Consider the following 24,417-nt stretch of genomic DNA (forward strand, 5'->3'; position numbering starts at 1 on the left):
CCACCTGACCAGAAGGTCCATTCACCCCTATGGACTGGTGGGGGTAAATGGACTTGTATGCAAAAACAACATAGAGAGGGCCCTCCGGCCTAGTACATTATCTTTATAAGCACCCTAGTGCGCCTCCATTTCTGTCAGTTACTTTTGAATTCTGAATGATGTTGAAGGTACAACAGTGTTGCGCTACATTGTTCTATGCAGTAATGTGCATTGCCCCTATACAAATTTTGAAGCTTAATAACATATTAAGAGAGCAGTGTGGATAGCCTATGACTTCTGAGCTGTGCAGCCTGTAGAGATAAAAACAAAAAGTCATAGAGAATCCGGTCCTGCTGCTTTGCCTACACAGCAGCTGGGTATTCTTCTGGAAAAGACGCAAGAAACCTAGTTTTGCAATTTTTACTTATTTATTTTTACTTGCAATTTTAAGGTGAAGTTCATCTTTAGGGGGGGGCCCAGTATGTTAGAATGCACCACGTTATGCTCTCTCTGTCCTATCCCAGCAACTCTGAGCCGCTAGTGGGGCACACTATGCATGCTCCTTTTTGTTTTGTTTTTTTTAAATATAAAGTATACTGCCTTGACGCATGAACCCAGTGTCTGCAGTGTTCAGCTATCGTGGACAAGAGAATGTAATGAATATATTGGGTAAGCATTGAGGGTGCCAGCACACGCTAACTGGTATGCCAAACACAAACTATAAACTGCACAGTGCATTACAACGTACAGGGGCCATTTTAGTGAAAAGGTAAACTTGGCCTCCAAGAGTGTTGCAAAAAAAAAAAAAAAACAACAACAAAAAAAAAGTTTCTAAGTAAAATACTTTTCCTTTTTTCCTGGAATCATTCATAGCACTGCTTAACATGTTAACCTTAACTAGAGTCAAAATTTGTGAATCAATTATTGGGAACAGTGCTGTCATTGATACCTGTTCTCTACACTTATATTTCAGTATTAAAAAGAGTGGACTTCCCTTACTCTTCTATAAGGAAAAAGCAAGTTTATTTTTTTCCTAAATTAAATCTTTAAATTAATAAACTTGATACACACTAAATCTTGCCAGAAGTTCCCCCACTATGCTGAATGTGTGTTTGTGTACCCATTGGAGCGCTTTCCCATCACTTTCTGTCTTGACAGGAAGTAATGGTCATAATTCCAATAGGGACACAGATGGCAGTTGAACTCTGACAGAGGTTCTAATCTTTCCCACGCTATCCTATCTTGACAGTTTTCAGAAACACTGGAAACAGTCAATATTAGGGTTTACATGAATGATCATGCACCTGTATAATGGTTATGTGCTTGATTTTACTACATGGTTTTCTTGAATCCTAAGAACTTCTTAAACAGGTTGTAGACGCTTGTAATTATTTATATTAGAAAACTTGTGTTTTAGGGTTACCCTCCATGGATTGTGTGGTTAGTTCTCATGGAATATTGGTGATTACTTCCACATTATGTTCCTGGTGGCAGGAATCATCCATGCATTTATGGTTTGATGTTGTCCATTATTTCCATTGTGCAGTATTTTTCTTCTGCATGGATTTTTTTTTGTTATCATAGTTTCAGTTCATCAGTAACTGTGACGCTCAGGTCCTTTTGGCTTGTCACTATCCTTCTTGTCATTATCAGAAGTGACTGCCTCCTAGCATCACAGGCAGCCTTCCCCTTGAATGGCTTTTACAGAGGAAGCCTGCACATAAATGGATCACTGAGTGTTGGCTTTGTAGGATTGGAGCTCGTAATGCAAATCCAGGTCTTTCTTTTTGATGGGATTTGCTGTGTTGTGCTTTCAGCTTCTGCAGAGACTGTGGAGACCTCACGCTGGACTGAAGAAGAAATGGAAGTTGCTAAAAAAGGTAAAGATTTCCAGTTTGGTTTCCGTGGTAAGACGTAGATGCTGCTAATGTAGCTGATTTTTTTTTTTTTTTCCGTTTTTGTGTGTTGTTCAGTATTGTAGTTGTGGCATTTTATTTGCTGTTAGGAATGGTTGCAATGTATGTGAAACTATAAGTGGCTGTGCGTCTGTTGAAAAGTCACAGGCCCAATTTTTCTACAGTTCAAAGCTACAAATGGTGGGAATGACTGGGGAAGACAGCCATTGGTTAATTGCAGGTCACATGGCCACATATAGTGTTGACAGCTGTGTTTATCTGCATTGGGGCACTGTACTCTTATGTACTCTTGCTACTGTGCTTATTTTTTTTAAATAGTTTATTTCTAAAAGTGCAGGACCCCAAGATATGCAGGAGTTTAATGCTACATAACTTTTCTTTCTTTTTAATTCGCTATAGCCAGATCTGTGTCTTAGGCTGCTACAAAAAGTATTTGTACAGTCCTAAATATTTTTTGTAATTTGTTTCTCAATACAAGCTAGAATCCTTTGCAAATAATATGATGGTAAAACAACCTTTGAACTTTGAATTTAAATGCTTCATCTACATTTTTAAAGTGCTCCTCCTAGGATGATGGAAAATTTCTTATCCCCACATAGGGAAATGTTGGGGTATAAGACCTGCACCCCAAAAAGGACACCTTCTTATAACCACTGATTAGTTGCCACCCTTTCTTTTTTGCCTTGCTTGGGAAAAAGGTTTAAAATGTTGTCAAGCTGGTATTTTTCTTTTTTTTCTTTTATCCATTTCCAAAGAGTGTGCCCTTTTCACATTCTGCTTTAATGGGTTTGGGCTTGTGTTCTTCCTTGCATTGAGATCTTTCCCTGATGGGTCTTGTTGAAAGCACAAATTAACCATATTTTATTGTTAAATGTAACCAGCTTCACTGACCGTATGTGTGCTGATACATTTGATTCTGTGCAGTATTACTACCCTGGATGAAAAAGAGCTTTTGGAAGGTAATCACATGAACCAAATGAAAAGTATCACCGCTCACATGCTCATGTCAGATGTGCCAACTCAAACACTGCCAATGGGTCTGTGATCAGAGCTTATCGAGCCCCGCCATATAGCCACAAAAGTTACTATGGCCTCTACGCTTAAGCCCTACATCATTGAAACATGTTCCTGATAGGCAGAGAGCCAGCGGAGAACATTCTGTGATCATTTGTTTGGTGATTAACTATATTGGTGTGCAGTCCTGGGAAACATTTGAAGCTTTTGGAAGGTGTTAGAAAGGGAGGGTGACTCTGTTGAAGACTGTACAGGCCAGCCATTAAGTTATCCATGTATATGAGATGTTTGTCCCCATCCACTGATAAAGGTTCAATTGGGAGACTGTTGTATTTGTATGGGCATATTTCCCGTGGTGTTTGCGCAATGCATAGATGTATGTGATTTTGGCAAAGTGGTTCTACACAATTTTTGTGGTAGTTGGTTGTTCCATTTGCCATCTCGTGTCTAAGGCTAGCTGTAAATTAGAGCTGTGGCTAGGATGTCAACATTAAAATATTTACATATTCTTATTTAGCAGTAAGTATCTTTAAAACAGGAGCCCACAACTTTACTGCTTCTTTTGTGAAAGTTGAGCATAAATTGTTCCACAATGCTTGCAGCTATGTAGATCAGTGAGGGATTTTTTATTTACTGCTTGTTAAGTATATGTGTAAATATTTAAATGTCTGTGGCCTGGTCACAGTATCAAAAGGTGGGAACGGGCATTATAGAACAGTTGAATATCGAAGCATCTTCTACTGTAACTGCATGAGCAATCTTCCCTCGGGCATCTTTTCTAGCTGACATGAACAGACTGTTTACACCAATGGAAAGAGGTGGGGGAAGCATTCTGCAGACTTCTTAAGCATTCAGTCTCTATCAACTCCCCCCCCTTCTTTCCCAAGTACCTTGAGCTCTTGACTGCACGTTCCGCAAATACTCCATTCTCCAATCCTAGGGGTGTCCTTACTTGAAGCTGTGTTTTCAAGTTTTAACCTCCAGCATCCTCTACAAGTAAATTTGGTATGGTTTCCAAGCTAAAAATTCAAATCTGTGTGCAGGACGACAAGAAAAGAACAAGTGGGACAAATTTTCCATAATCCAGGAAAACCTTTTTTTGAAATGTTAATGTTTTATCATATTTACATTTTAACAGTGGTACGCAAGAGCATGTTAACTATAGGATTCTAGCTTACATATTGCTTGGAATTTCTATACTTCAGATAAGCTTGCCTATTTACATGCACTCAGTGCTGGACAGTTCCCAATTTTCTTTTGGGAGGAAAATACATTGAATAACATTGCCAGCATGCATGTTTTGTTCACAGATGTTTGTGTTTTTTATGTAAAGTCCTACTTTCTGGACATTTACCGGGAGATGAGCAAGTTAGTCTGGATCATAGTTGATCTATCTGATTTTGATGATTCATGAATATTGTTAACTAATGTTTAATCAAACAAACCTATTTAGCCAAATCAATTATTCATTGAATATTCCTTATTCTGCAAATCAATTTGCTCATCTCTGTGTTTGTTTGCTGCCAGCACTTTATTATCAAATGTTTATAATGAAAGATTTGAACATACATGTCCATGCGTGCATGCTTGTCTGTATTTGTAAGGATTTTGATGTGAACCTGTCAGTTTAGATCTGTGGGAGCTGCTATTGCAGTGTCATGTGGATAATGTAAGCTGTGTGACTGTCATCCTTATCTTTGCTGCTTCACTGAGTCCCCTGACCAGCATGCAGCAAGTAAAGTGTCAGAACACCTAATATACTTGTTCAGGTGCACTGATTAGTCAAGTAATGAAGGAAGAACAGGAACAACAAACCCATTTACATCTTAAAAATATCAGGCAATGGAATCTCACATATTTTTAAAGGAAAGGTGTCTGTTTAAGGCCTGTTTTCACACTATGGTGTGAGGCACCTGGGTCAAAGATGGCCTGAGGCTTTAACACAGAACTACCAACATGATCAAGAACATCTTAACTGGATGTAACTAAAGTGTACTGAAAATGGTGCATGAAGGACTTTGCATATACCATGGCTTGAAATGTGTACAACACCATTGGCACTAGTGAAATCAGTTTCTTCCATTTTAGAAACTTGTGAATTTAAACATTTTCGTTTAATTGGTATTTTTAATTTTTTGGGGGGAATAAAATTGCAAAATGCCTGCGTGGGTGAAAATTACCGCAGTAAGCAGCTCTGACCTCTATAGAGAAGGTAAAAAAGTCTTTACCTGGAATAACTCGAATAATCCTCTGCTAATGCAGCCACACAGTGTGATTATCGGAGCAGCAGAGTTTCTTGTAGTGCTTGACATAGTTCTAGTTCGTTTCAGGTGAGCAGAACAGGAAGGAAAGAGAACTGACAGCTTGTGTTATATTCAGAAGCCTTTTCTTCTCAATGCAACATAGCTCATTGTTTTCACGTGCATAGAAATATGATGTCCAGTGAAATTGCTTTTGGTAGTGCATTAAAAAAATCTTTATGTTCTGCCTTTCAGCCTTCATATCAATGGAAAGTATTGAAGTATTGCCTAAGTCCTAGGCTTTTTTGTTGAAGCAAAACTCCATGTTTTGTTTTTTGTTTTTTTTTGCCCCCGTGTTGTGGGGCTATGCCCACTTCATGGGTTTACTGCTCTTTTTGTTTAGGGGCCCACCGAAAGGCTACACTTACCCAATCCTTCAGTCCTCCAGAAAACCGCATTACCCATCTTCAATGGTGGTCTGCCACCTCATGTCCAGAGCCAGTCTATGGGCATGATGATGTCAGGAACAGTCCATTCACAAGACTGCTAGCATGCAGGGGGATGTTAGGAGTGACTGGGAACAGTCTTGCTCTTTGGAGGATCAGCGAATTAGGTAAGTATATCTCTACTCTGAAATCTCCTAGACAAAAACGAGCAGTTAACCCATGCAGTGTGGGCACAGCACAGCATGGGAGATCATTTTTTTTTTGCCCAGAATCTTCTTTTAATATGTTGTCATCTTGTTGACTTTTGTGACTGTTAAAACTGGTTTCTGTAAACATTTAGAGTATTTTAATAAGACCCCACCTTCAGAATTTTTGCATTCAGAATTGAGATCTAATAGCCAGACTACATCTGTTAAGGTTACTACTATTGGCAAGTATTTGATAGATGCATTCATACAATAACCACGTGTGGCAGTTTTTTTAATTCCTGTACAGTTTGGAAGATCACTCTTGCTTGGTAAGTTTTTGGTTATAATGGTGTTTTGCTAAATATCTTGTAGCTTAGTTCTTCCATGCTGGTCTGGGGACTGGAGTATTGCCTCCTCAAAGTGTCACCTGAATAAATTCATAGATGTTTCCATACTTCTTCAAATTCTGTAACTTGTGATTATTATACTAATGTCTGGAAATTAAAAAAAAAACTTTTGAGCAGTGGCCAGTCGCTGTAACCACAGACATATATGTGGTCCTCAATAAACTGTAATCTACAATCCCAGTGTTAAATAGTCTAGTGGATATTAAAGCTGGACTCTGGGATAAGCAAATATTTTCTAAATACAAGAGGCATTTATATATTTTCGAGTCTTGGTTTGCTTTTTGTATTTCTCCCAGATCTCTGCAGTAGTCCAGCATTAAACTTTGCCTTTGTGAAAAGCTAATAAAGACCTGTCAGTATTATTCTCTCTTTGTGCAGGCTGACTGGTCTGGTCTCCACCCTCTCCTTTAGTTTTCTACAGCCCACAGCAGTTTTGTGCACAGGCTACGTGCAGCACAGTGAGGATTCACTGCTACTTTTACAGGATGTTAATTAGGTTTACAAAGACATTTAGTACACAAAGCACATTTATATCTTTGTGGCTATAGAGAAATATATTTAAATGACAGATTGCCTGGAGGTCAACTTTAAATCTGCTAATAGGTGGGTGGCCCTGCTGACCCCACCTGACTTGACAAACCTTAAGGCCTCATGCACACAGAGCTTAAAGCACTACTTACACAGGCGTTCGGCATGTTTTTAAATTTTTTTGTTATGCCTTTATAAGCACCACTATGTTGGCCTTGGTTGGGTGTTCACAGGAGTATTTGAAGAGGAGTGCTTTAAAGGTAGAAAAAAACACACCAAAGGAATATTTGGAAAGGAGCTTTTGAACAGAAAAACATGCATAAATGTATTCCTAGGCCAGAATAAGGCTACATTCACAGGGCCATCAGATGTCTGTACTGGTGTATATATATATATTCTTTTTCTTTAACTGAGCTTTACTGATTATTAGGCAAAGTACAATAGTTACTGTGTAAATGAACACTAAATAGATATGTTTTCTATTGTGTAAAAATGGTCCTGTTTTTTTCTTAGTGGTATGCATGTACATGTATGTCCTCAGAAGCAGATTTTTGACTATGGATTTGAACTCCGTGCATGTTACGCACCTGTGTGAATGTCTGTGTGAAAATGATGCAGCTGTGTTTAGATCTGGAAATAAATAAATAGCTGTAAATATGGTGTTTTTTTTTTTTCTTCACAGCTGTGTGATTGAGGACTAAATTAATATTCTGGCCGTTAGGATGCATTTATGCTCAAATGCCATACGTGCATAAATGCACATACATATTGTAACAAGAGTTTTTTTCTGCCAACCTCTGGCAGAAAAAAAATACTGCTTGTTTTGATAGGCCCGTGTGCATGAAGTCTAATTGAGAAATTGAAATAGCTTGAAGAAAAAAGTTGGCTGAACAGTGACTGCAGCCACCAAGCTATTTGGGTACTCTGACAGCCACTGGTGTCAGCTGTCAGAATATGGAATCCAAGCTGCAAAGTCACCAGCAGTCCAAATAAATTTTGCATGTTTATTGCAAAGACCGCTTCGAATAAGGCATATGATTTGTATGCCTTGTGTCGTCCTGTCTTTACAGTGGCATTCACTTCAAGCACCCTTCAATTCAAAGTCAAGAACTGCGAGAAGTGCAGTTTGGGCTCTAGAAAATACAATAGCTGGCAGCAGGAGATTTTTCTAACACTTTTTAACTTGGTTGGGGGAATCTATGGATTTCTCTCGTTGAGCTGAGCTGAACAAATAAAATGTTTGCATGTATCGCTAAAATGATCAAGTATATTGTAATAGATTGCCTAAGAATACGTAATCTTCATTATCTTAGTAGAGACTACTCTCTGTGGCTGACAAAATAGAAATGGCTGAGCCACACATAGCTAGATACACTCACCGGCCACTTTATTAGTTAAACCTTGCTAGTGACAAAAAATTATCCGCCACACCATCACACCACCTCCACCAGCCTGGACCATTGATACAAGGCATGATGGATCCTTGCTTTCATGTTGTTTGCGCCAAATTCTGACCTAACATCTGAATGTCGCAGCAACCAGTCTGCCCATTCTCTTCTGACATCAACAATGCATTTTTGTCCACACAACTGCCGCTCACTGAATATTTTTTCTCTTTTTTGGGCCTTTCTCTGTAAACACTAAAGATGGTTGTGCGTAAAAATCCCAGTAGATCAGCAGTCTTTTAAAATACTCAGACCAGCCCATCTAGCATCAACACCCATACCACGTTCAAAGTCACTTAATCCCCCCTTCTTTCCCATTCTGATGCTCTGTTTGAAGTTTAGCAAGTCATCTTCACCACGTCTAGATGCCTAAATGCATTGAGTTGCTGCCATGTGATTGGCTGATTAGCAATTTATCAAGCAATTGAACAGGTGTACCTAATAAAGTGGCCAGTGAGTGTATGTTGTGGCAGTCAGCATGCAAGTGCCTTATCTTTGTAGTTAGAGGTCACTTCTACCAAGATGATGGAATAGAAATAGTTGAATTAAAACTTTTACTATCGACAATCCAAAGCAACTTTGCAATGAGCTTAACTGACTATTTAAGTCACAATTGCCTCCATCAGTTGGGTGACTTCTAGATCTGCAAGCTGCTGTTCATGGATAGCCAGTGCTTATGGCAGCTGAAGACATGGCCTGACATGATCTTTTTACAGCATTACATAGTGTCTGGTTGTGGCTATGAATAGATTAAAGTGTTCCTCACAACACATTGTTAGACCTACAGTGAAATAAAAAGAGCCTGCTCTATTAATGGCAAAGTGTAACAAGGTACTGAGAACCCTGTGCTGGTATAATTTAGGGTCAAAAGAGGCTTTAAGCAAAAAAAAAAATAGCATTTTGTTAACCTTCAGCATTGTGCATTCACTTTAGCCTCCAGTACATATTAGTTTACAGCCTGTATGAACAGTAATACTGATTAGGAACTGTTTTGCAGAACAAAGCAATAGATTGACACACTGAACCTTAAACTTAACCCTGAAATCCTTATTTTAAAGCTAATACCAGTACTAACCTTAATCACTTCACACCACCACCTAAAATCTACCAAAATAAACTATTATATGACACATAAAACAAAATAAATATATTTCAGTGAGACTTGTAATAAGTGTTCACTCAGAAACAAAGTCTGGTCTCTAAAATTCTTTGTGTTGGGCCTTCATATTCATTCTGGATCACCTCTTGTGCAAAAATACAATACATCTTGATAGATATACCACCGATAAAGTGCTGTGCCCCTCCACCAATTTTTCCTGATGCACTCACCTCCATTTAATGACATGCTGGTACTCAGGTCAGAAAACACTTTCCCCTTATGGGGATATTCCCAGGACCCTTACAGATATCGTAGTTGTCACAGTTGCTCCCCAGGTATCACCTCAGGCTCAAAAAGGTGTCCTGTATTGTCACGGTGTATGGCCCTTTAAAAAATTATTGTGGCTCCCCCTGTGGATGAACTCACAAACCACAGGGGCCCCAAATAGTGTAGTATTACTGATGAAAGCGGTTTTATTAAAAATATTGATATTGTACTCACATGATGAATAATCGCTTAAAATACACACTGACAGCAGGACCGTGGCTCCTGCCCCACTTCCGGTTGCGTCACTCACTCATCCCCCAGCTCCTCCGTATGTGTATTGTCACAGTCACGTGACTTTCTTGGGGATTTCCTGACCCCTTAAATGCATTGACCACCACTCATGCTGTCATTCTGTTGTCACCCTCTGGACTGCTGCGCTGTCTGGCAGGCTATTCATCCAGATTTCTCAAGCTAGATTTATCCCACCAAGTGGGAATTTCCCTGTTTTGTGGTTTAGAGCAGCTGAAATCAACTTGATAAAAGATTCAATCATTTGTTATACTGTGAAAACCAAGATCTGAATCAAGTTCCTCACTCTAATGTCTGAATGTCACTCAAAATGACATCCACCCATGAAGAGATGGTTATGAGACAGTGCTTTGATGTTTTCAGAAAGCTATGTACAGCCTCTGCCTCTAGCCATGATTTGCATGCATTGCCTAAAGAAGTGCCGAGACCCAGTGATGACATCACTGGGTCTAAAATCAGGTATATCATGAAGATGTTTTATTTAAAAACCTTTATTAGGATGTTGATAAAAGGGTGAAATAGGGAAAGCAAAATATAAATAGATTAAACTTCAGCTGTAGGCCTTCTTCACACTGTGGTGCAGAGAAATGAGCTTTTCTGCATGCATTGTGCAAGGGCACAGTGAAAACAATTGCTGTCTGTGTCTTGTTCACACTACAACACTAGAATTGTGTGTGGATTTTTTTCTGCACAGGAATATGCAATGTGTATTAAACTCATTGAAAGGCACATGGAATCTGTCACAGTTACATGTGCCTTTTAAGACGACTGCCAAGCCATCAAATGGTTGTGTTGTAACTGGTCACATGTGCAGCACCATGACAATTGCAGATCAAATAGAAGCTAAGATGGCAGCTTCTTTGGCTGTAAATGGTTTTGGGGGGAGTGGGGATGAGTTAGGTTTTAAAGAAGACCGTAGAAAAGAATGCCACCTTTTGGATTTGAAAAAAATCAGAGGTGTGTGTTGTGCTTCAAAAAAAAAAAAAAAAAGAGAGTCCACGCTCACACCATTGTGCAGGGGCATGAGTTTTTTTTTTTTGCACACTTTCTGCAAGGACACAAAAAACACAATTGTTCTCTATGTGCCCTGTTCATACTATAACACTAGTATTGTGCAGATTTTTTCTGTGCAGGAATCTGCAATGTGTGTAAAACTCCCAGAAACATGCACGAAAACTGATGTAAACTCATGTCTCTGCAAGTGAAATCTGCACTTTTTTCCCATCATTTTTTTTTTCCTGCATGTCTGGTGTGAACAAGGCCTTAATGTACAAGTATGCTATACTTTTTGTTAGCAATCTTTCCCTGCCTGTTTTTAGACTGCAATTACATAAAACAAACAGGATAAAAGAAAAACTGCAGGATACTTTTCAACCACAAGCATGTATAAAAATGTAAATAAATTTAAAGCCACATCAGTCCAAAAAGTTACAAATGCAACAAATATTTGCGGAATTACCACATCTCCAAAACTTTGAAAAAGCTTTATTTAAGGATATGATAATACCAGCTGCTGCATTCTAACGAAGCAGCTGATGTGCAGTTCGGCTGGGTCAGCGCAGTGCTCATACACTCATCTTGGCACATTGCAGTACTCACTTACTGTGGCACCATTCACTTTTTAATGAACTTTGTTGAAATGTCAGACATCCCATACAGTTCAGTTGGCCGATACGCATTGCAAGGCAGTGGATTGTTTGGTGCTGTGCTGAAAAAAAAAAAGTACCGCATGCAGTACATTTTTTCATTGCATACCACTGCAATGTTTGATTGAACCAGGATAAGGAGATGAGGCATTTTGCCTTCTCAGACTAGAATAGCTGCACAATGCAGTCCCACTGTGTTTGGTGTAAATGTCCCTGGGGTCTCACACTGTTTAAGAGCTATTATAGTGCTAATCCACATGACTGAAATCATCTGTTCTTGGGGCCAGATTTGAGAAGATACTTTTGATCTAATTGATTGCGAAGGACAAGACTTGGGCTCCTTTCACACTGTTTGTTCAGATCACGGGTGAAATCGCTGCGATTCTGCCTGTAATTTGAAAACGTGCTGTCATAGTGTGAAAACATGCAGTTGCGGTTTCAGGTGCCATTTATTTCAATGGCAAACGCGCCGTGATCATGCAAACAAAATCGTGGGACGTGCTATGCCCAAAAAAGGTTCCGGAACCAATGTGTTTTCAAATCATAGGCAGAATTGCTGCAATTCCATCTGCGATTTGAAAAACCCTAGTGTGAATGGAGCCTTACGCATTCTCCTTCAGTGAAGTGCCTACACTTCTGCAGTAATATTATTAATTTTACTACATAACAGTGATAGATTTACTTAAAACTACCTACAGTATTCATACTTTACTAACTTGTGGACTCTACTAACCCTGTGGTGCTAGTTGAGGCATTTAGGTAAGGGGGAGTGGAAGGGCAGGCAGATCTCAATGAGCACACTGACCACTGCATCCTACGTCTTTTCTCCCTAATTTATCTGATGTCCCTATGTATGGTGATGGGCTTGTCTTTTTTTTCTTTTGTTTTTTCTCTTTATTATTCCAAACAATCAGATACCCCAGACTCCTCCATACTCACTAGGGGGCATTATCATTTAGGGATAACCTCTGCAAAGTTTGTGTAATAAGTTTTCAAATTGGATATATTGTTTGCAAATGTCTCTGTTTATTTATATTATATATATATATGTATTTTTTTGCCCCAATTTACAGACAAAAAAAAATACAAAAACAAAATAACTACCCGCCTCACAGGGCAGAACAAATAATCAACACACACACACACACACACATACACATAAAAATGAATAAAAATTTAAAAAAAGAAAAAGGGAATAGAAACCCTCGTAGGGGGAAAGGAATAATCTTAATAGAGTAACAAATAATCTTTATCAAAAAATAGGATACATACACTCTATCCACTTGGCCCATATTACTTCAAACTTTCACATAGAGTTCCTAAGATAATAGTTATGTTGGTTTTTTTTTTGGTTTTTTTAAATAATATGTCTGTTAAAGTGTTATTAAACCCACAACAGTAAAAACTATCTGTATATTCAGTAAAGCATGCTTGTTATACTCACTGTCGAATTTAAGGGGTTAATCCCCTGCATTGTGTAAAAAGAATGTTTAATCCTGTCTTCACTGAGCCTCCCCTTCTTCCACAGTCCCTGACTCATCTCCTGATAGAACAGAGCCTTGGGGGCAAGCTGCATATGATCAGTTTGGTGTGTATTGCTAGAGTTTTTTGTTTTTTTTTTCCTTGGGAGAGTGCATGTGATCAGCACAGGGTCAATCGGCACTGTCCAGACAGGGTCAGGGGACCTTCAGTCTCATAGGACAGTGGGAGGAGAATGAAAACTCCTCCTACAAGCTTTAACCAGTTCTCTGCTGGATACTGATAGAAGTCACAAGACTACTCTAACTGCTGATGAGAAAAGGTATTTAGCAGTTTATATTTACTAAAATAATTGCATTTCCATGTTCTGTGTACTGGGGGAGACCAGATATAATGAATGCAGGGTCCTGGGTTTAGTAGCACTTTAAACGCTAATATCCATTCAGAAATATAAGAGGGCCAAGGCGAAGTCCACTTGAGTACAATTAGTCTTCTATATTCTTTAGAAGAAGGATCACAGTCTGCTCCTGTTTACCCTGAAGCTGTATTATCAGATCGTGTCAAAGTAAAAGCTTGTAGCTGGGCTCCATATAGCTCTAATGGTGCTCTACAAGCTTTATTAAACCCGGGTTCACACTGATGCGGTGAGGAATTCACAGTGTTTTCTGTGCAAATTCTGCACCACATCAAAATCGCACCCTGTGCATGCGAACCACTGCGGGTGTGTATATTACGTTAACACCCCGAAATTGGTCCGCAAAACGTGGTGCGATGTGCAGAATCGGATCGCATTGGTGTGAGTACGCATGCGATCCGATTCTAGTGCGGACCAAAAAATGGGTCCTGCACGTTTTTGGCGCAGATGCGGTACGATTGGAGCCATACAAAATGCATGGCTCCAATCGCACCACACACAAATCACATGTGATTTACACAGGAATGCGGTCGATTCCTGTGCAAATCACATGCGATATACCGTATATATGTGAACCCAGCCTTAAAGTAAATGGTTGGGTTTGACCTATTCCATTGACTGAATTTAAACCATGGTCAAGATTGCTGCAGGGTCAGGTACTCCTTTTGTGTTAGGAAACTGATGTTTTTCTAGCGAGTCCAGTGTATTAATAACCTGCACTGGGGTCGTGATTACGCTCCTAGCTGGGCATGCTTAATTTGTGCAAGCGGAGCTGTAGGTGCTGCAGTGCAAGATAACACTGTTCTTCTATAAAATGTCATACAGATGTTGGTTGATCTTCCCCAAAGCATGGTGTTTAGTAGGAATAGGTACTCAGAGTCTGGGTTACCACACACCCTGGAGGCCCTTTTTTCAGAGGAAAAAAGAACTGATTTTATTTATTCTTTCTTCAGGCAGCCTTTTATTGGCTTTGAAAAGCTCTGTGGTTGTTTGTAAAATAAAGACAGATATGCTTGTAGATTATAAACATGCTTGTCATCTTGTATCTCATTCAGGAGATGGATTTTTGTAAGCCTCTGACTGCCATCTACTGAACATAGGGTAGTGTAAGGCTGCTGCACAACCACAAGATGTTTTACTTGTGATGTTTCAGCCCAACAGATCAACAGTTGGGAAGATGATATTCTTATCTTCTAGCTACTTGGCTTTCTTTAGCTATATAAACAATTAACTTTGCTCTGAATCGATCTTCATAGTTGTCTGAAAATTTATTTTTGTTAGTTTTAAGTGGGTTAATTCTTTTGCCTTGTGGTTATTGGATCTTGCGTGTTACTGTTTTTCAAAGAATGCTTGTTTCCTTTAATTCATTCAGACCCCGTTGGTCTGTTTTGTGTTTTGGCAGGCTTGGTGGAACACGGTCGTAACTGGGGAGCCATCGCCAAGATGGTAGGAACGAAGAGCGAAGCCCAGTGTAAAAACTTCTACTTCAATTACAAAAGGAGGCACAACCTGGACAACTTGTTGCAGCAGCACAAACAGAAAGTGAGTATTGCTGCAATGAACCAGTTAGACTTGTTAACCTGTATCTGATTTCCACATGTTTACATATTGTTAACCCAGATATGATTTTTAAAAAAAAAAACCTATATAATTTTAGGATGTACTTGAAACTTTACTTACAGTAGAATTCCAAACCAATATTAAAGTAAAACCCTGCAATTTTTAGGCTTGTAATTAAGAGTCCATGTGCAGCAAATGTTATTCCCTGAAAATTGTAACCTTCTTTGCTTTATATGCCAGCTAAAATTTTACATCTGGCAGCCTTGCAATATTAGGTAGCCTTTGGAGCTGTGGACTATTATGTAAAAAGGGTACTTTTTTTTTTATGCATCTGATTTTTCTTTGCAGAGGGTGATTGCTTCATCTTATCCTTCTGACTCTTTTTGGAAGAAAAACTTCATACCTGAGAGAGTACATGTTGTGCCTCCTGCTAACTACTGAAACTGAAGTGGGGTGGGAGATAATACAGTAACCTGCATAGGATTTAAGGGATAAGTTCACTTTTACAAATACAAGTACTAAATGCACATTTTTTTTTACCTGCAGGTAAAAAAAAAATATGCATTTATTTATTTATTTTTTGTGTTAGGAGCTTGCAAAGCATTGCACCCCACGATCAGCAGATAGTGGGTGTAATGTCACGATCCTGCAAACTGTGTAGCTGTCTGCCCATATCTCCAATACCGGCAGGCAGTAACACTGACAGGACATTCAGTGAACAGCCTAGAGAGCTCAACAGTGCCCTGGTAGTTCATTCAGCCGCAAAGACTGTCGGCATTTGTAGTTTTCACATTCACAGAACATTATGAATGAATGATGCGGCCAGGCAGACGAATGTTTTTTTTGTTTTTTTGTTTTTAAGTTTGGGACAGCGAACGGGGAGAAAATCTAAAAGTGGTTGTAAACCTCAGGCATGAAATATGAACAAAGCATATATGTTATATACTGTGTACGTGTCTCAGTAAGAGCACTAAGTGTCATTTCTGTGTGATGCTTTGTTCCTCTACTATCAGCATGAATCACTTCTGATAAGTGTTCAAGTTTTCCTGACACCAAGAAAAAAAGGTGACAGGGAAGGGACCTCCAGCTGATTGACAGCCTCAGTTCCTGTGTGGAGGGGTGTGTGTCCCTTCCTTCCAATCAGCTTTCAGAACTCTCCTCACTGAGCTCTGCAGAATGTAATTTCAGCTCTCTGCTCCCTTTTCTCTGACAGTTCAGACAAGCTTTATAATATTTGCACTTTGAATAGATGTAGAGAAGAGAAGATTGCAGATAAACTGGTATGAAAGAGGGATTTTTCAGTTGACCTGCTATAAAGTCTACTAGCTAGGAAAAAACTGGTGTACTTGTGCAGTGTATAGTCGGGCTACTCTACAGCTCAGAGACTCAGATCACACTTTGTTTTTGATTACATTATTGAAGACTGCATTACAACAATGCCATTCTATGCTACTTGTATTGCAGTCTCCTCGTAAGCCACGAGAAGAGCGAGATGTATCACAGTGTGAAAGCGTGGCATCCACTGTTTCCGCCCAGGAAGATGAGGATAATGAAGTTTCTAATGATGAAGAGAATCCGGAAGATAGTGAAGGTATTTGTTTTTTAGAATTTTTTTTTCTTTAAGTGAGCTGAAGCTCCTGATGCAAGCCGAGCAGTATCGTCTTTACTAAATTACAAAGATTCACTGCTGATTCACAGTTCATTCATCAGGGAAGATTCTTAAATCAGTGAAACTTGTGTGTAAATGTTATAAAGATGTTATACATGTATTTAAAGCATTCAGATAATTGAACTGGGTTCCAGCAGCATCTAAAACATTCTAAAAAGTAAACTTGAAGGTTTCCTACCCTCACCTACCATACATAACCTGATTATTGGGTATAGCCTGTGCCTACGGTTCCTGCTTTTGTAGTCATAACACTTATAATTGGGCACCCAAAGTAACCATTTTACATACAATATGTCCCTCAATGTTAATATATTTATTTTATTTTACAATAACAGTTGCATATCTAAATGGATGTGTCCATTCTGTGTTTTCCTAGTACCTCAATTTTAAAAGGTTTTCTCTCATCCATTGGGGGTGCTACAAAAGTAACATTCAGGTTATATTGCCACTAAGATCCTAGGGAATGCATGTCTTTTTCAGCTATCACACACGTGCGTGCTCTGTGCTCTTTCTCATCATACAGAGCTGACTAAGCATCTCTGTGCGGCTCCTTCTCTTTACAAGAACCACATGGAAATTCGATCTTCAAGCCGTATCTGCTGCCCACCTACAGTGACTTTGGTCACCTCTAGCCACCTCTAATCCTCACCTGCTACCAACTGCATAGGTTTTGAAAGTACCCATGGCCTAACCTTATCATGAGCCTTATGTTGCTTTACCACCACATGGTCACAACATGTCTTATTTTAGACACTGAGGGGACAGTCCCACTTCAATGGCTACACCCCCAGCTCAATTTTACTAACTGCCACAGGACTGCTTGCAGCATCCCCATATATGGTACCCCAAGTTTGAAATCCTAGAATCATGTTTGTCTTTGCTGCTAGAGTTTGTTCGGTCATAAGAGTCCTCTTTAGTTTCATTGGTTTTGGCCGCTTCCTTAGCTGAGGTTTTTACAATAGTTATTCAAGACTTTATGCCTCAAATCGCTGTTATTTGCTCCTCCCACAGATACTGTATGTGATTTTCCTGCGACCTTGGCAGATTTTAAGCCACCAACCGCTGAAACTGATTCTGATTTACTCCAGGCTTTGATGAGCTTGCCACTGGGGAGTTGCTGTCCGCTGCTATTACTCCCAAATTAAGAGAAGTCCTTTAAGATCATCTCCTCTGTGCATCTGGCAGTCGTCCTGTCTTAACAATAGGTGCATCCTGCACCATTATGATAGTTGATTTGTTCAGGACCCAACTGATAAGTAGTTGAAAGCCATCTTTAGACTATGTTCTTACTGGTGAGCACTGCTATTTACCCCATCCTGGATGTGACTTTAATTTGCCAAACTATGGCGAACTGGTCAATATTGCTTAAGACCACACTGATGTGGTTGATCTGTAGATTATAGAACACATGAAGCCATTTATGTTGCTTTAAATGTCAGTTGTAACGGTCTGTTGGAGGCTTCCTAACTTAACTCTCCCACGTGTCTCATGTCTGAACATTTGCATAGGATACATTGGTTGGAGTGCTGGACTGCTGCTTATTAGTCCTGTTGCCCTCTGGTAGCAGCCCCTTTGTGGGATACCTAGACGACCTCCTATTGAGAGAACAGTTGACACAAGCTTTGTTGGTCAAATAGGCTATGAATTCCTAGATATTACAGCAGTTCAGATAGATCCTGAATGTTTCAAGAATCTAATTTCTCAGACCAACATCTGCAAAGTTTGGCTGTGTCTGCAGCGATGGCTATCCTGCTGAAGGTCACTCAGTCTGGATTTAGAGGGACAATGCTGCAGCAGTGGTGAATGTCAACCATCATGTAAGTAGATTGGATCCTGTCCTCAGCAGAACTTCATGCGTAAGTTTTCTCTGCCTTGTATATCCCAGGCATTGATAATTGTCAGGCAGACTTTAGCCAACAGCACTTGGCTCCAGGGGAGTGGTTGCTACACCCAGAGGTGTTCCATGATTCTGGTCTCCAGGTTTAAAGCTTATGATAAGTGATTTTTTTTTTCTTTTTCTTTTTTTTTTGTAATCTACACCGGGGATGGTACAATGAGTGGTGTGTCCCTTGTGCTGGTGGTTACTGTGTTTGTTGAAATCCTCAGTCCTCTGTGCCCCGGATACCCCCACAGCTGTGGTCTTCTGGTGCTACAGAGGTTAATACGAGCGGCTGCATCTGTCAAGTTATGCCTATGTCTTCCTTCATTATTCAGAGAAACTGTACTATCAGTTTCCACAATAAAAAGTATTCTATGAATGGATGATGAGCCAATCATTTTTCCTCCTTCCGTCATAGATCACTTTTCCTTGTGGGAAACTCCTCACCACATGTTTAAATGGCTCACGTTTGCACAGAGTTGCAGGGTGGTTGCGGCATATCCCCATCGGCTTGAAAGGTCACATTCAGCAACCATTCTACCCGCTAAATACTACAGGGATGTTTAATTTGTCGTTGGTGCAAAGCATCACAGCCACAGCACGTGAACACCTCCTTTTGCTGCTTTTTCAGCTTAACCACGTATTTTTACCTCCCTCCCAATTAAAAGTATAAATGAGCCCTGATTCTCATTGGTGACCGGTTTCTGACACACACAGGCTAAAATTGAAATTTTTTTGCATGCAAAGCAACATATGCACTTCTGTGCAGTAAAGGAGGTTTGTGTAAGTTTCAGGACCAAATACACTTCTGCACCACCTATTTGAGAGTGGTAATGCTTAGTGATTGTAAACTCAAGATCTGGCTCTGAGGTGAGGGGAGGAATTGGAGAATTTCTTTTTTTGGGCTGCTAAATAGATAGGTGATGAGAAAGTGTGTATATGCAAGTAGAAGTTGACCTTTTAAAGTGATCCTGATTTATTCTGTATGGGCCAAGTAAATTTTAAGTTTACTTAGCTCCTGTGCACACTTCACTAGATATAGGACGTTTAAACTACTGGTCCTCATAGCAGTCACATTTCAAAACTTTTTTTCCTCCCTTTTAATGAGCCACATTGTGTTGCGTTTACCCGTGTTTGTGCGCGTTGCATTCCAAAATAATGCAGTCTGCTCGTCTTGCTTTTTAGCTACACATCACCATAATGCAATACCGTGAACTCCCCTAATTTCACACCATTAATTTTATTGTCTTATGTATTTGGAATGCATTTTATAAACACATCCAAATGCATCTGGTATGAACAGGCCCCCACTCATAATTTGGATAGAGTTCTAATTTAAGTTGTTGGTGACTCAGAAATGTAGAGAAACTGCCCAAAATGACCTAGTCTAATGGAAAGGGAATACACCTGAAGACATAGAGAATTTGGCAGTAGATGTGTAGATTAATAGAAGTTACAGAACACTGGGGGAGAAATTTTGAAAAATCTGGTAGTTTCTTCGAAAATGTAGAATTAGATTATACAGTTGTGCTCAAAATAATAGCAGTCCACCATCACTAACCAGATCAATCACTGTTTAATAGAGTAATAGAAAACCAACAGACCCAACAGTTATGATATGCATGCTGCTGATTCTGTGTAATTGAGCTATTAATTGAAAGTGGCGCGTTCAAAATAATAGTAGTGTGGAGTTCAATTAGTGAGGTCATTCAGTCTGTGAAAAAACAGGTGGCCCTTATTTAAGTACGAAGGCAGCAAATGTTGTACAGTGGATATAAAAAGTCTACACACCCCTGTTAAAATGTCAGGTTTCTGTGATGTAAAAAAATGAGACAAAGATAAATCATTTCAGAACTTTTTACACCTTTTTAATGTGACCTATAAACTGTACAACTCAATTGAAAAACAAACTGAAATCTTTTTTTGGGGGGGGGGGGGGGGGGTGTTTTTAGTTTTTTAAACATAAAAAAAATAAAATAATGTGGTTGCATAAGTGTGCACACCCTATTGTAACTGGGAATGAAGCTGTGGTCAGAATTAAGCAATCACATTCAAAATCATGTTAAATAGGAGTCGGTACACACCTGCCATCATTTAAAGTGCCCCTGATTAACCCCAATAAAGTTCAGCTGTTCCAGTAGGTTTTTCCTGGCATTTTCTTAGTCACATTCTACAGCAAAAGCCATGGTCCACAGAGAACTTCCAAAGCATCAGAGGGATCTCGTTGTTAAAAGGTATCCGTCAGGAGAAGGGTACAAAAGAATTTCCAAGGCATTAGATATACCATGGAACACAGTGAAGACCGTCATCATCAAGTAGAGAACATATGGCACAACAATGACATTACAAAGAAGTGGACGTCCCTCCAAAATTGATGAAAAGATCAGAAAACTAGGAGGCTGCCAAGAGGCATACAGCAGCATTAGAGGAGCTGCTGGAATATCTGGCAAGTACTGGCTGTGTGGTACATGTGACAACAATCTCTCGTATTCTTCATATGTCTGGGCTATGGGGTAGAGTGGCAAGACGGAAGATGTGCCATGCTGATACTCATACCCAAAAAGACTGAGTGCTGTAATAAAATTAAAAGGTGCTTCAACAAAGTATTAGTTTAAGGGTGTGCTCACTTATGCAACCATATTATTTAAGTTTTTTTATTTTTACTTCCCTCCACCTAAAAGATTTCAGTTTGTTCTTCAACGGAGTTGTAAAGTTTATAGGTAACATTAAAGGTGGAAAAAGTTCTGAAATTATTTCTGTCATTTTTTTACATCACAGAATCCTGACATTTTTAACGGGTGTGTAGACATTTTATATCCACTTTGCATGCTGGGTATAGTGCATTTCCATCTGAAAATCTGAACAGACATTGCTCAGAAGTATGGCATACTTTGATTAAAAAGTTGATTGGAGAGGGGAATACTTATAAAGAAGTGCAGAAAATGATAGGCTGCTCAGCTAAAATGATCTCAAATGCTTTAAAATAGTAACCAAAACCAGAAAGACGTGGAAGAAAACAGAATGGATCGAAGAATAAATGGCAAAGACTCAGCCAATGATCAGCTCCAGGGTGACCAAAGAAGGTCTAAAGTTACCTGTGAGTACTGTATCAATTAGAAGACTCCTATGTGAAGCTAAGTGATAAGAAAGAAGCCCCCACAAAGTCCCATTCTTGAAATAACGACATGTGCTGAAGAGGTTACAATTTGCCAAAGAACACATTGACTGGCCTAAAGAGAAATGGCGTAACATTTTGTGGACTGATGAAAGGAAGATTCTTCTTTTTGGGTCTAGGGGTTGCAGACAGTTTCAGATGACCCCCAAACACTGATTTTCAAGCCACAGTACACTGTGAAGACAGTAAAGTATGGTGGCGCAAGAATCCTGATATGAGGAGGTTTCTCATACTACGGTGTTGGGCCTATTTATCGCATACCAGGGATCATGGATCAGGTTGAATACATCAGAATACTTGTTGCCTAATGCCAAAGAGGAAATTTCCTTGTAATGGGTGTTTCAACAGGACAATGACCCCAAACACACCAGTAAGCGAGCGTCATCTTGGTTCCAGACCAACAAGATGAAGCAGCTCTCAGAGTGGTTATACAACTAAATATTAGTTCAGTGATTCACAGAAAAGCGAGATCTTCAAGCATTTTTCAGTTTATACAGTAAATGTTTGAGTTTGTAAACAAAATTGCAGACACTGTTATTTTTCGGAACAGTCTAAAGCCTCATGTACACTGCTGCTCCTAAACGTGAGTTTGGCAAAAAAAAAAAAAAATGGCAAAAACTCCTAAAGTCCCTGAACTCAACTCAATAAAAGAGTTTAGGAGCAGCAGAGTTTAGGGGCAGTTAAACGTTCCTCTTCTAAACACAGAATAATTGCGTTCAGGAAAGGAACATTTTGGCCAAAAACGCAAAAGGCGTGTAAACTTGGCTAAATGCTAGCCACGTTTAGCGCTTTGGCATTTATCCATGTCAGTGGAAAATACTCTGGCCAATCAAATGAATAAATGTCTAAGCGCTAAACGCGGTACCACGTTTACATGCATTTTGTCTGTTGCCAGGAGAGTTTAACGACTAGGTGAGTTCATGTGTACAAGAGGCCTTGAATTTATTTTTCTTCACTTTCTGTAAAGTAATCACAAATTTGGAACATTTTTCATGTTTTGACTTGGAATAGACTGTGCAGTGTTCCCAGTGCCTTTCCGTGTATGGAAATAAAAGCTATTATAAGGGTTTTGAGCTTTACTTGCTTTTTTTATACACACTATTATTTTGAACACAACTGTACATCATTCTAAAATTGAAGATGCTTATTTTATTTTTGTTCTTCAGGTGTTGATAACAGTTCAGACACTGAGAGTGCCCCTTCACCTTTAGCTGAAGAAGGAGCCAAACAAGCTGAAGAAACACCTGATAGAACCACTGCTGCTTCAGTAACAGCTGCATCTCCATCGCAAGAACTTGCCAACAGGCCTGCTACTAGTGCATCCCCGACCACTGCTCCACAGAATGTTAAAACTCATGAGAACCAGTACCCAGAACTACAGGTGAAAGAGGAAATCAATCCTGAACCTGAGGAGGCCATGGAGGTTGAGGAGAGAAGTGAAAGTACTGAGTCTAAACCATCTCCCAGCCTCCAAATCAACACCAAAGCTGAACCTGTTGAGTCTGAGGTGAAGCCACCAGAGAGTGCTCAAGTAAAAATGGAGGATGATACCAAAGACAGAGTTTTGGAAAGAATGAAAGAGAAGTCTGAGCCTGACGACATAGAGTATGTTCCAAGCAAAATACCTTCTCATACAAGGGTGGAGTCTCAGTCAGAGAATGACTCCAGTGCTACTTGCAGTGCTGATGAAGACATTGATGGAGAGCTTGACAGGTCAAGGTAAGCAACATGTTCTGATGTTTTCATGGCTGCTCATTAATGCCCAATTCTAGTCAAGTTCACTTTAAGAACCTGACAGTATAAGGCCTCATTCACATGGGTGTACCACAGCGTAAACCCATGGAGGTGCATGGTTTACCTGCACAGGAATGCACAGGTATTCTGTGCAGGCAGTCCCATTGATGTCAAGTGGGATGCAGTGGCTGCATGGACACAGCTGCTGCTCCCAATTTGACAGCCTTGCTGGTGCAAGTGCATGACCCCCAACACACAGTGTGCATTCAGGGCCATGCAGATGCATGGCTGTCAGATGAGTCTGTCTTGGGAGCAAGCAGGAAAAGAGTGGCTATGTTCCCACTTACACTGGGACCATGGGGAACAAACGTAGCTACCCTTTTAGGTCACAACAGCAAAATCACGGGAATTTGGAAGATACATACCTACCGTATATACTCGAGTATAAGCCGACCCGAATATAAGCCGAGGTACCTAATTTTACCACAAAAAACTGGGAAAAACTATTGACTCGAGTATAAGCCGAGGGTGGGAACACCAGTGGGAAGAATCGTGCCTCACCATTGGTGTCAGTGGGAGGAATAGTGCCTCATCATTGGTGTCAGTGGGAGGAATAGTGCCCCATCATTAGTGTCAGTGGGAGGAATAGTGCCCCATCATTGGTATCAGTGGGAGGAATAGTGCCCCATCATTGGTATCAGTGGGAGGAATAGTGCCCCATCATTGGTATCAGTGGGAGGAATAGTGCCCCATCATTAGTATCAGTGGGGGGAATAGCACCCCATTATTGGTGTCAGTGGAATAGTGCCCCATCTTTGGTGTCAGTGGGAGGAATAGTGTCCCACCATTGGTGTCAGTGGGAGGAATAGTGTCCCACCATTGGTGTCAGTGGGAGGAATAGTGTCCCACCTTTGGTGTCAGTGGGAGGAATAGTATCCCATCATTGGTGTCAGTGGGGGGGTGGAGGAATAGTGCCCCATCGTTGGTGTCAGTGGGGGGGAGGAATAGTATCCCATGATTGG

At 40.0% G+C, this 24,417-nt stretch overlaps 1 protein-coding gene across 1 annotated transcript in view; it reads left to right on the forward strand.

The window, feature by feature from the left end:
- LOC149449204 (nuclear receptor corepressor 1-like) overlaps nt 1-24,417 on the forward strand; it is a gene marked incomplete at its 3' end in the record, with an annotated part of 180,567 nt that overhangs the window by 153,478 nt on the left and 2,672 nt on the right. Inside the window, exons 17-21 of the mRNA XM_089693693.1 lie at nt 1,797-1,859; nt 13,013-13,072; nt 14,781-14,920; nt 16,403-16,529; nt 22,828-23,380. Coding sequence (XP_089549819.1) covers nt 1,797-1,859; nt 13,013-13,072; nt 14,781-14,920; nt 16,403-16,529; nt 22,828-23,380 — 943 coding nt within the window. The remainder of the gene's footprint in view (nt 1-1,796; nt 1,860-13,012; nt 13,073-14,780; nt 14,921-16,402; nt 16,530-22,827; nt 23,381-24,417) is intronic.

The sequence above is a fragment of the Staurois parvus genome, unplaced genomic scaffold (genome assembly GCF_062004578.1).
Source record: "Staurois parvus isolate SC_StPar_1 unplaced genomic scaffold, SC_StPar_1.0 ptg000635l, whole genome shotgun sequence".
Taxonomy (NCBI): Eukaryota; Metazoa; Chordata; class Amphibia; order Anura; family Ranidae; genus Staurois; species Staurois parvus.